Source organism: Amphiura filiformis, chromosome 1, assembly GCF_039555335.1.
Source record: "Amphiura filiformis chromosome 1, Afil_fr2py, whole genome shotgun sequence".
NCBI classification, from domain to species: domain Eukaryota; kingdom Metazoa; phylum Echinodermata; class Ophiuroidea; order Amphilepidida; family Amphiuridae; genus Amphiura; species Amphiura filiformis.
In genome coordinates this window covers 80,815,760-80,828,781 of record NC_092628.1, presented here as the reverse complement: position 1 = coordinate 80,828,781, position 13,022 = coordinate 80,815,760, and the positions used below count along the sequence as shown (strand labels likewise).

Below are 13,022 nucleotides of genomic sequence, written 5' to 3'. Positions count from 1 at the left end.
CAGATACTGTCTACACCAGGGCTATTAGGCCCTGTATCCATAGGCTGGTCCCTTGTGGCGTGTGCCCTTGTTCCGTATTCACTTGTTCCCATGTGACCTGCCACACAGACAACGAACCTTTGTTTTGCTTAGGTTTGTTGTCTGTGTGGCAGGTCACATGGGAACAAGTGAACACGGAACAAGGGCACACGCCACAAGGGAACAGCCTATGGATACAGGGCCTTAAATGGTAAGATTTAGAAAAAAATAAATCATGTTTTGTATGAGAAAGTAAAAATGTGCAAATGCAAATCATATTGAGCTTTATACAATCAGATTCGGCTGCAACAAAGTATCCGACTTTTTCACAAAACCAACATAAAATAAATTAATCATTGACATTATTTTCATTCATGTCTTGTTTGTCCTTGAGGGATAACACACCAATTGAATCACCATTGAAAAGACACATTCAACAAAGCATAATGAAAAAGGATCAGTTATACACCAATGAGTGCATTACAAAAGGCTAACAATAACATACATTGATGTGTACTGCAAGTGGGATGCTGTAAACAGGGTTTGAGTAGGTGCTTTAACTCATCATCCAGGATTGTCTAATATTGTATGCCTGATGGTCACTTTATGCATTTGTTTTTAAAATTGGGCCTAGTTTGGCTCAGAATATCTAGATATAAACTGACAATTGTAATACAGAATTATTGCAAATTCTTGTGCGCAATACTGCATCTGAGTTAACACAGTTCCCCCATGATATGATATGATATTGACCTGAACCAGGAGCCAGAACCATAACATTAACCAGCAGTGCAGCTTTAAAGGAGCATCTCCACTGTAATAAAATAAGAAAGTGCCCTATTTTTGAGTTTACTCATCAGCTGCCCCTTGTTTTTGGTCAAATTTATAATGGCTATAAATGGGGAACCCCAACTCCTTAAAGTATCTACATTGTATGAGTAACTTCTAAACACACACACAAAAATGCAATTCATCATAAGGGAACAATCCAAAATATCAATGAAGTCCTAAGAACGAAATAAGTTCAGAGGAGGGGTTAAAAATGTTGACTTGAAGTCTTGATATAATACGGTCTTATAAAACATTGATGATATTTTGAATCCATTTCCGTTGTACATATGGGGAGGGAGGTGGCGAGCTATGGAATGAAACTATACTAGTAACCTCTTCTAGTAACCCAAGGGTCAAAACACAAAATTAAGTGTATCCTTAAACTATCCTACACAAAATGAAATGAAAACAATGTCAGCATGTGTTGGTCTGATCATCAAGGGCAATGCACAGCACACACAGGGTGCGCATTAGTGCTAGGTTTCATCAGGCGCTTGAACATACATGTCATGTATGCATACACCTTTAATGATTTAAAAAAAATTAAATTTAAAAAGAAAACAAACACACAAACAACTGTACATGTACATTTTTGTACACATGCCAGTATACATGTACATGGTATACACCTTTATTTATGTTCAAAAATTGTTTTAAATCTTTAACAGTACTTAAAATTCAAACTCCATCTTATCATAGATCTTTTTTCACTTCAATTGATAGTTGACGTCATTTTAAAGAGGATTGTCTTGACTCCTGGTCAATATAGGATATCCGGACCTGGGTCATACAAACGAACATCAGAGAAGCGTAGTGAATACCTGATGAGAATGCATGTTGATTTTTAAAATGATAGAAGTACCAGCAAATTCTCAAATCATAAGCTATGTTTTCCCATCCATGCATGAGAATATGGGAGAGTAGAATTATGTAATTTATACAATGTACTTCCATTCGTTTTGGATGGAAAAAGACTGTTCCATGATGACAAGAACACATTCTTACTGCACTCATAAACATCAAAACATGCATTATTTTATATTCCGGTACAGAATTAACCCTATCTTGACCTACTCAGCTCAGTACTGTATCAATATCAGCGTGATTATTAGGAGTGCAACATAGCTGTGTTGTTTTCGCTATTGATGATTTAAAGCTAGGCCACTTTGGATATAAACCTGCCCTAGGGCTACAACCGAACCAAGCTAGCTTAGCTACGTCCAACCAGGCTAGCATGGTAAACAACCACATCCATGTAATATATACTGGTATCTGTCAGCATGCCAGAATTCCGAGTCAAGCTTACTTGCATTTATGTATCATAACTTCACATGAACCATAAATAATTATGTTTCATTCATTATCTGTCTAGTCTACCTTTAAAAATCAAATTCCACATAACTTATCTTAGTATGTTACAATACAAGTATGAAACTGACAACACATGAAGTCACATTTTAATAAAAATAATACATCACAGATACATGTATGTATATACGTACATGTCATGTATGTGAATACAATAGGCCTACTATAGCATCCTTTTAAAAATTCAGATTAATTTTAGGGGTCAGTTGGGGTAAGATAGGCCTACTGGATAGATTGTTGCAATTTGATGGGAACAAAATCCAAACCAGGAATTCTTCTGTTTTATGAACCATGAAAGCCGGGTATATTCGCCTCTAGAGTTCAATCATTATTCAAAAGACACAATTTTAAACTATGAATTTTTAATGAATATATACATGCATGTATCAGTTGACTGATTATTTGTGAAATTATTTTGCAGTGAACTATTTATTTTATTCAGTTACACTTGCTGGCTAGCTTTAGAGCAGTATTGTTAAATCTCGATCACTACCGGTGTACTATTTTCTTTTCATTACAATCGCAAATTTCCAATTTTTTTAAACTTGATTTCCAATACGGTAGTCCGGTACTCCGCTTTGCATAAAGATTAACTAAAAGCCAAGACTGAAATGCACTTTAAGGGGGTACTACACCCCTGCCCAATTTTGTGCCTATTTTGCATTTTTCTCAAAAATTATAGCGCATTGGTGACAAGTAAGATATGTATATTATAGGGGCAAGGACTACAACTACTGCACTGGAAATTTTATTTCAACAAAGACAACAGTTGTGGAGTTACAGTCAAAAATTAGGGAAAACCAATATTTGATCAATAAATCACTACTTGCTGTGAGTTGTTGAATTTTCAGCGCAGTAGTTGACCAGGGGTGTAGTACCCCCTTAATGAATTAACATGTATATAATCCAGCACAAATCGAGGCTTTAAATCTGTTTGTGACAAAATCTGAGATTTTTTAAATGACTTTCTACAGTCATTTAATTCATAGGACGTTCATAACACATCAAGCCAATCGACCGCTGTCACAACAGATCATAGACTGCACTGATACGTACACACAAAGGTGCTTAAATTTAGTGATTTTCTTTGTTTCACCTCATTTTTGTCAATTTTGTTGCATGCACTAAGTGCCCGGGACCATATAAGTGCCTAACTAGCTCATTTACACGCCCAAGAATGCAACTTAGTGCTGAGCTGAGCCTGAATGGAGTGGGCAAAATATTAAGTCTTGACATTCATCCCGGGCATTCATCTCATGATTGTGCATGTATAGAGATGATGTTATATCTTCTCCGATACTACCAGGAGACAGAGAAGAGAGGTGACAATCATGCGGTCTAGACTCACAGCCTACACAGGTGAACAGGATAATAAAATAAATAAAAAATAAATAACTTATAGCTAAGCTTAGTTCAAGTTACATTTTATTTTAGAGGTAATAATTTAAGTAGCACTTGGTAATTGGTATTACAACTAAAAAGTAGCACTTTAATTTAGTAGTACGCATGGAGGCCTAGTATTTGTAAAAACTATGCCCTAACTGTTGGCTAACTTAATGAAAAATACATTGTCTCATCTAATTTATATGTGCCACGGGCGACTATCTCAGATCATGCACCAGCCGGAGACAGGTCACCGAGCACTGCAGTGCGGTCCCCGTGTGCCGTGCCCTGTCTGAGTATCAGTATGTGAAAAGATCGGGACAACAAACACATCAAAATCAACTCACCTAACACGCCAAAGACAACAACAAGTAGCGCAAAAGATCGCCTTTTTCTTTCCATCATGATATTTTCAGTTAAATTTCCAATGAATAGCAAATCGCGGTGTCAATATAATCTTGATTTCATGGCTTTATTTTCATCAATAATGTGTTTCGTTCATTCACAACATCGCTGGTACAACAGCATCCATATGCACCTGTTCTGATGTGCAGCAGCTACGGACGAGTGCCGATCGCCGTACTAATGGGCGACGCGCGGTCGTTACCGAATCATGCTCAAATTATTTTTACTGGGCTTTAAATTTCACGACACAAAGTTTTTGTCATTTTTAGTGCTATCTTGCTTGCTAGCTTAATTTTATCACTTCATTAGTGGACATTAAAATATTGATTTGACCATTAAAATAATCTGAATTCCTCTGCATAATTATTTATTAAATAAACAACGAATAAATAAATAAATAAAAATATTAATATTAACTTTATTTAATTTGTTTTATCTGCGGCTTTATCTGTTTAGGGACTGTGCAATTATTATGAACCCCTGTGTATGAACCCTGAGGAGGCAAAAATTGGGGGGGGGGGGCAAGATTTTTTTGGCCACCAAAAAAGGGGAACCAAGCAATTTTTGGCAAGTCGAGAGGGTGAGCGGAGCAATTTTTTCACAAACTTGTGAATGTAACAACAGAAATATTTTTTGCCAACTGAAATTGTGAATTGTTGACCCCCGGTACACAGTGTCATCGCCCCGATATCTTCATGGCAGAAATCGCCATGGTAGACTGAATCCACCGCCACGCATGGCCATTATACATATCGACCTGTTTAATAGTTCAGTCGCATAATAGGCTGAAGGACATCTGACTAAGGCTACTGACAATAGCCCGATTAGCTCGGTGACTAACCTCGCTGTGTGTCAGTCAAGCATGGTATGCCATAGGTCATATTCTTTTAGACAACCTTCATGATTGGCCTATACACTGCGCTATATAATTCGGCACATATAAATCAGAATTATTGCGGAATTATTGTCAGTTTTTGACTCAAGACGCAAGCTACTGTCTCAAAGCGCACGCCAACGACTATCATATCTGTTCAAAATATATATTCATGTGCAAGGAACCACATCTGGTTTCTTTATACAAAATCATTTACGGGAGATATTCATCACACCGGTATCCAAAGATTTTCTCATATCAAACTTGTGCATAGCAAATTCACGTGTATCGATCCCGGGTATTTAGTTTAGTATCCCTGCTGTACCAAGTAATTATTAGCCAGGCGATGTCGGTGTGCGGTATTGACCTTTTTTTTTTTTGGCCCAGGGTGTTCAAAAATCAACCCACATTAACACTAATAATTAGTACTTCAATGTGGCACATTTGCAAAAGGGAAGTAGCAACATTGCAGATTTTGCCAATATCAGTATTCAGTATGGTCCCCCCAGACAACCAATTTCACAAAATTGTGAATTGCTGACCCCAATTTTTTTTTTACCAGAGAACCCTTGGGTTTAAACAACTTGTACTTGTGATCGGGGTGCCTGAAGTAAACTTCATCTGATGGGGGATGGGGCTAGTATGTGTACAATGTTTACTGTTTACATTCTTGGAGTGCCCCCTCCCCAGCAAACATCAAAATTTAATGTTTTAGGCTAAAAAAAATAATGCTACGTCTCAAAGCCCATGGCAGTTTCAAAAATGCTGAATGTTTTTTTAAAGATTTTTTAAAAACTTTATTTTGAATTTTAGATGTCATTTTCGAGTGTTGAAAAGTACACTGCAGCATAAAATTGTGGTTAATTTACACCCTGTAGGCGCACTAGACTGGAAGTGTGGCAGTTCGAAACTAGGGGTCTTTCCAAGAGACTGGGAAAAATCTTACCAAAAAAGGGGGTCTTTCCATGAGACTGGGTAAAATTTTTGGTCAATTATAAAAGTTGATACAAAATTTTCAAAAAGGGATCAAATTTTATATTGTTTGAAAAATATGAGGAAAAATAATGAAAAAGTGGGTCATTTGGTAAGATTATCAGAAATTTGTCCAAAATTCTTGAAAAAAGGGGGTCTTTTGGTGACAGAAAAACAAAAAAGCGGTTCATTGTGTGAGAGTGAGTTCAGTCAAACAAAAGAAGGGGTCATTGGGTGAGACGTAAGTTGTAAAATAGGGGTCAATGTGGCTGCAGATCCCTGTCACCCATTTTTTGTGAGTGCCCTCCCCGGGATTTACACATTTAAAGAACAAATATCAATTGTTTTATACCTAAACAATGCGAGTATCGTTATCAAACATGTCTCAGTATTATTTTCATGATTTTGCGGCAAAAAAATATTTTAAAAAAAAGAATCAAAAAATGAATTTGTTGTTTCAGCTGATGATATGGAAATGCTAAGAAAAACAAACACGCAAAATATTTTTGAAAACTTGTTGCAAAATAATTATGTTAAAATGTTGACAAAATATTTTGCAAAAATGTTGGCAAAATATTTTAAATAACATTTTTTAAATGTTATGTTTTTTTCACATAGAACTTTCATTTATAACACATTTTAAAACATTTATATCACCTTTGATAACTTTTTGACCAAAACAAAGACAAGTTTAAAAGCATTTATGCCTTTGCTGAGATGTGTGCCAGGTGTGCTATTATTACAAGTATCCAATAGAGGGCAGTCTCCAACATTATATGCCAGCCCCTGTGGTGAGATCCAGCCTGATGAGATGCACTTCATGCAGGTCAAATAATATGTGACGTGTCAAAAACAAACACTTTTGGACAGGTTTTTTTTAATCAATTCTGAGGTTTTTACATATCTTAAATATAGAAATATCTTGCTCCACAACATAAGTTATGGAATTATAAAATTGGAAATTGAGATATCGGCCTTTAAAAATATTATTGACTAAAATGACAATGTTGAGAGTAGGAATTACCCTGAAAAATGTCTCAAAAAATACAAGAATCCTGACCAAAAGTGTCTGCTTTCGATATACCACATCACATATGAGGGAATTCCAAATTTAAAATCAGTTTCCCACACAAAATCAACATTTTCACTTTCTCATACTTTTATAGTATAACAGCTGAGTATACTTTTAATGTTTTCAGTATTTTTCGGTAATTTGTAGGAAATACTGGAAACAATTTCCAGTTGGCACCTTTGTATACGGTGTGCTATTAAAGGTAAAAAAAAGAAACACACTTGTTTCTACTGGCCCGTATGCACTGTGCTCAAAAATCATTAAAATCAGAAAAGAAACAAGCTAGAAACAGCCAGCTAGCAATAATTACATGATTAGAATGACAATGAAAATGTTTATAATCACGGGTTAACTAACATGGCAGAGACAAACAAACAAATTGTGAAGTGGTTCCTGTTGCGCAACTGCAGTTTTTTATATTTAAATAAAAATTTAAAACCGTATTGCACACTGCTCTTTTTAGACTTGCTACTAGCCGGGGCTACTAGGAACAAACTTTTTTTTTTTGGCCTAATACCCCAAAGCAAAATTAAAACATAAAATAACACATTCACATTATGGTTAAGATACAATCATTTATTTCCTTGTTCATTTATGAAAATACATTCATATTTCCCCCAAAGTTGTAACTAATCAAATTAACAGTCTTCCTGAGCAACCCATCTGTTAATTATGTGGATAATTGTTTAATTGTTAATTTCTTTACACTCATGCAAGTCGTTTGAATCAACAGATCATTCTTTTTAAAACAGTAACTTCTATTTCTTTATTCTTTGATGCACCTCTAGCTCAGTAGTGACATTAATGCCTTTTGCAATTGTGCTGCAAGCGTGCCGATAAACCGCCCTTATAAGCTCTGCTTGATTTGCATAATGAGCATGATTCGATACTGCGACCCCCTGCGACCACCGAACTATACATCTACGCCACTACCAAACTTGAGGCGAACCAATGTATAGCAACCTTTTTGTGCCTGCTGTAAACTTTTCCTGCCTTGGTACATGTTTGAGCATGAAACTGGTGATGGTGACATAAATAAAATCACAGGAAAATAATTTGGGTGTTGACTGTTGAGCTACATTGGCTGTTGTGCAGTTCCCTTTTTATTACAGGCATGCACCCCTAATATAAGTTTTCAGCCTAAGATGATCCTTGACAACCTGGGCTTATTTTGATAATTGCATTTGGTGTGTATAGCTTTCAAGTCAACAATCAGCTGCATTCATTTGGTACGCATTCTGTAACACTCCCCTCTCTTATCTCACACACTCTCTATATCCCTCCCTCCCTCTTGCTCTCCCGTCCCCCTCTCTCTCTATAGTATACCCAATACATTAACATATCATATACACAATTATTGCTATTATTATGTTTTCATTTTGATAACAAACATTTGAATACAATTTTCCAAATTACCATTCGAGTCCAAGTAATATTTACATAATACGAAAACATATTTTTGCAAACCATAAACCATATACAATGTAATAGTTGTTGCCAAGTTACATAATCCTGGCATATTTCAGGCATCTGACTGAACCCTGAAAAAAGATAACACATTGCAGAAAACATGGGACATTGCAGAAAACATGGGCAAAATTATCACTAATACATAAACCTTATGCAAAGTACCATATTGTTTGTAATAAACAACCCAGGGGTGTTGCATTTTTCCAAAAGGGGGCGTTTATTGATGGTGAATTGTCAGTGAAAAAGATCGGGTTAACTTTCCCGATGGTGCTCCTGTATAAAGGAGGAATTTATGACTGTACTAATACTACTACAATGGCGGCGCTCACGGAAAATGATATTTTCGTGGTAAATACAAAAAAATTACACCTGTAGGTGCATCATCAAGCAAGAATCTGGTGAAATTCTACCATAATAAGGCAATGAAATGAAGTTTGAGTCATAATAGGTTTTGTCCATGCAATTTAGCAATCCTCACTGACAAGACTGATGCAAGCTTTAAAGATGTAGCATGGAAATGTTTGCATTTTTGTCAATTTTTCACAGAAAACTTGGAGGGGGCGTTTATTAGAGGGGGAGCGTATATTACAGACAATATGGTATAGTTTTTGCAACCATTAGAATGACACTTAGACTATCCAATGCGACATGATATGATTCAGTTTCACTTACAGCTTGTTGGTCAGACTGATGACCTCAGCCATTGATTTTGATACCAAGCACACAATGTTAATTGTTAGAAACACATCATTACATCATCACCAGTTAAAAGAGTATTTTGTGAGCCTAGCATCCTCTTTTTATTACATGTTTCGGTAGATATCCATGAAAAAGCTTATTCCCAAAATTTCAGTTAATTCTGATTTTGCGTTTGCGATTTATGCATAATGATGCATAATTTATAACACTGCTCCATAGGTCACTGTGTTGTAATTTCATTCAGAACAAAATACAATTTTGACGATATATTTGCTAAACGATAATTTATCCGCAATAATTGTTTTGTACATAAACATTATATAGCCAGAGGTTTCCCGTGTGGTATAAAAATCTCAACTTTTTTGTGAGAAGTGGGGGATGAGGCTGTGAATTACAAACTGTCCCTTTAACTACAATTACAGTTAAAATGCAATGAGATTTTGAAAGAGAAATGGTCCGGCAAGGTCCGCAGAGCTGGCATAGTATTTGTTCGCGGGCAACTCAACCCAAACCTCCACATGGTGTCGGATGGGTAACGCAAACTTGAATTATTCATGTATTGGTCTATTCCAGTTAAAATCCATATACCCACTATGGAAGACATGACCTTAATCTTCCACACAGGGGGTGTAGATTTTAAATGGAGTCACCCATTCAGGTAAGCCCATTTAAGGGTTTCAACTGGAATACCCCATTGCAACCACTATGTATGGTGCAGTTGATACCTCCAGCAAATAAGACCTTCAAATTATCTAAGACTAGTAAACCACCTAGCCTCAGTTACAAAATTGCACGACTTCTCATAGATAGGTATGCCCACATTGCTTATTACAGAGGGCCTCATTCAACTCCTACTTGTGACCACAGAAATGGCTTAACTGTGTAATCCCCATAGGAAAATACAAAAATGTGAAATTTAGACGCCAGAAACCTTACGTAGAAAGATAAAAAGTGTCAACTGGTATACTTTGATACAGAAGTTATCATACAGTGATAGTAATTTTTTTTCAAATAAAATAGCTTTTCTGTAAAATGGATCGCCATACTGAAAAATGTTGCATGTACTTGCTTGTTTGTACAGTAATTCATTGTAAGGTACCGTCAATGATGGTCACAGAACTTGGAAAATTACATTTGCCCATAACTTCGCTAATTTTTGTCCTACAGACATGGTTGACCCCTCATTTTTTAAGTTAAATAATCACCTTTCTAAATAAATCAATTTCAATGTGAAATATCATACTTGAAAATTTGATGATCATACCTATCATAGAACTGTCAGTTTTTCAGTTTTGTAGCTTGCTTCAGTAAGGAGAACTTAACCCCAAACTAACTAAAAATAACATTTATAAATTTGGCAATATTACTCATTTATCAGGCATGAGAATACATTTCAATGAAAAAAAAAGGGAAAAGCGCATAAAATATGGCAAAAATGCTCACAACAGGCTAAAAAGAAATAAAAACAAAGAAATTTGGGGGGAAAAAGAATTCCTTTTAAAAAAGGAACACTCTCATGCCCGATTTATACAAAGAAACCAAGATTATAAAATGTTTGAGTATGGAAACTAGAAAATGTTTAATGTATTAATTTACTTTACAAAATTCATTATACAAATAAATGAAGCTTTTCAATTTGAGACATAATTCTTCAGTTGAAGGGAAGGTTGTATTAAATTGAAATCTTTTGTGAAATGGGCTCTGTAGCGCAGTTTAAGTTCACATTTTGAGCTGTATCATATATCTAGGTCTTTAACAGATTGTACCAAAACAATTGGTACCTATCATTTTCTTTCTTCACCCAATGAACCATAGTTCCGATTTAATACATGTCACAAGAATCAAATAGCTTAAAAAGTTCAACTCCTTGGGGCTGTGCAATAATTGTGTTTCCTGCAGGAGGCAAAATGCAACATTTTCATATTACTTGCATTGCTTATCTGGATCATTCCGGTTTGAAACAAAACAATTTGACTTGCGAAAATGTGGAGGGCAAAGATTTTTGGCACATCGTGGGAAATCATTTTGTCATGCTGTTTTGAGCAATCACCTTCCCATATGGCAGAAAACTATTGCACAGTCCCCAATTTCAACTACTTTTGAGGTATCTTGGGTCCTGCCCAAGATCTTCAGTAATTTCTAATCCACCATTAGTGTGTAAGCATTATATACATGTTTCATCATCCAATCCTAATCCTAATGGGTTATTACTGTTGAAATCCATACACCCCCTATGGAAGACAAGTCCTTAATCTTCCACACAAGGAGTGTAAATTTCAAATGGGGTTACCTGAATGGGTGACTCCATTTGAAATTCACACTCCCTGTGTTGGAGATTAGGTCATGTCTTCCAAAGGGGATGTATGGATTTCAACAGTAATAGCCATCATGACCTGATACAATCAACTAATCAAGACCTTAGTTTTTATACTTCATAAACTATTTCTCATTTTGGTGAATCAGGGACATCTTGCATCAGTGTACATTTCATTAGGCCCAGCTTCAAATCACAAGCGTTTGCAAAGTGATGTCTCACACACACCCACCCATCAGTGATGCCAATGCCACGCCTTAGGCGCCTACTTGGCACTGAAAGGTTTTGGCAACACTGACACACACATGCAACACAGCTGCCTCAGCACATTGATGTACCATCTCACAAAGATGAAAAATAGTATAACACTGTCATAGATGAAATCAGTATAACTTTACTGAAAGACTTTGCCATCTGGTAGCAATATCAATTCTTCTGCCCATCATCAGAAGCTGTATTTGATGCACCGGAGTCTAGTTTCTGCTTCTTGAATGGTTGTACAGTTACAGCTGCTGGACTTCCGGGTGCTTTACCACTTTTCCAGTGACCTGAACAGAAGGAGGAACAGAATGAGAGTGAGAGATATGATTAGAACACCTCTTGAAGTAGCAAGACCTGACACTCAATTTGTAGTAACATGAGAGAAATAATTGATAAGATAAGATTTCTGTTGACATACACTGCACCATGATATCAATTCTATATTATGATCAGCTTGTAATAGGTGGGACATAACATCATGGATTGATAAATGGCATGATACATAGAGCTGGGCACAGCACCTACAGTATGAAAACTGTCCTTTGCGTATTGCGGACTTTATTGATGCATGCAGTTACAAAAACCAAATAATTCTCGCTTATTATGAGCTGACCATTGTATATTCAAAGCATATTCAAATTTATTGTGCTACAAAGTTGTGGAAGACATCTGAGATAGAAACTAACTGGTAGATTTACTGAATACAAGATGAATAGAGTCAGAAAATACAGAAAGCCGCTTTAGTTTTATAGTGTAAATATAGTGCATCATATTTTTCTTCTTATTTTACAAGGTGAGGTGGTATTTTTATGAGTAAATAAATTGTAGCCTGAAAAACTAGTTACAGATAGATATGAGACATGACTGGCAACCATGATGAAACGAATGAAAGTGTACACAAAGGAGGTGGTGATAAACATATCACAAGATACTTGAGAGTGATATGAGATGACGTGATATTATGTAAGGGCTGTATCTCAACATTTTGGGCACTAGCCAGTTGTTACCTGCATCATGATTCTTGATATTACACAGTCTGACAACAAAGTAAGGCCAACAAATGAAATTGTTTGATTGTCCAATGAATACATCCCCTCCAAGGGGCAGGGTCGGTCGGTCACCTGGAATTCTATTTTTAATAATATTTTTTAAAGGTCATAGGAACAAAACATGTATAGGCCTAATTAGCATAATACATAGTCCAAAAAGGTGTGAATTGGGAGATTTCTCAACAGTTGCCATGATGCACTCTTGAAATATTACAAACTGCAGTGCTGCCTTGCCTTTTTAGTGAAAGTCCAACTTGCCCTAAAAAAGTTGCTGTGCCCTTCAGATCCGTAATTCGAGGGCTGCAC

The 13,022-nt window shown here is 36.1% G+C and overlaps 2 protein-coding genes across 2 annotated transcripts in view; both read right to left on the bottom strand.

Annotated features, from left to right (window-relative positions):
* The window catches only part of LOC140154403 (transmembrane protein 132D-like), a 56,446-nt gene extending 52,281 nt beyond the window's left edge, over positions 1-4,165 (bottom strand). The window contains exon 1 of the mRNA XM_072176974.1: positions 3,948-4,165. Within this exon, the coding sequence (XP_072033075.1) occupies positions 3,948-4,005 (58 nt within the window). The 5' untranslated portion in view covers positions 4,006-4,165. The remainder of the gene's footprint in view (positions 1-3,947) is intronic.
* A 3,111-nt stretch (positions 4,166-7,276) lies between these two features.
* The window catches only part of LOC140154393 (acetoacetyl-CoA synthetase-like), a 29,852-nt gene continuing 24,106 nt past the window's right edge, over positions 7,277-13,022 (bottom strand). Inside the window, exon 18 of the mRNA XM_072176963.1 lies at positions 7,277-11,954. Coding sequence (XP_072033064.1) covers positions 11,833-11,954 — 122 coding nt within the window. The 3' untranslated portion in view covers positions 7,277-11,832. The remainder of the gene's footprint in view (positions 11,955-13,022) is intronic.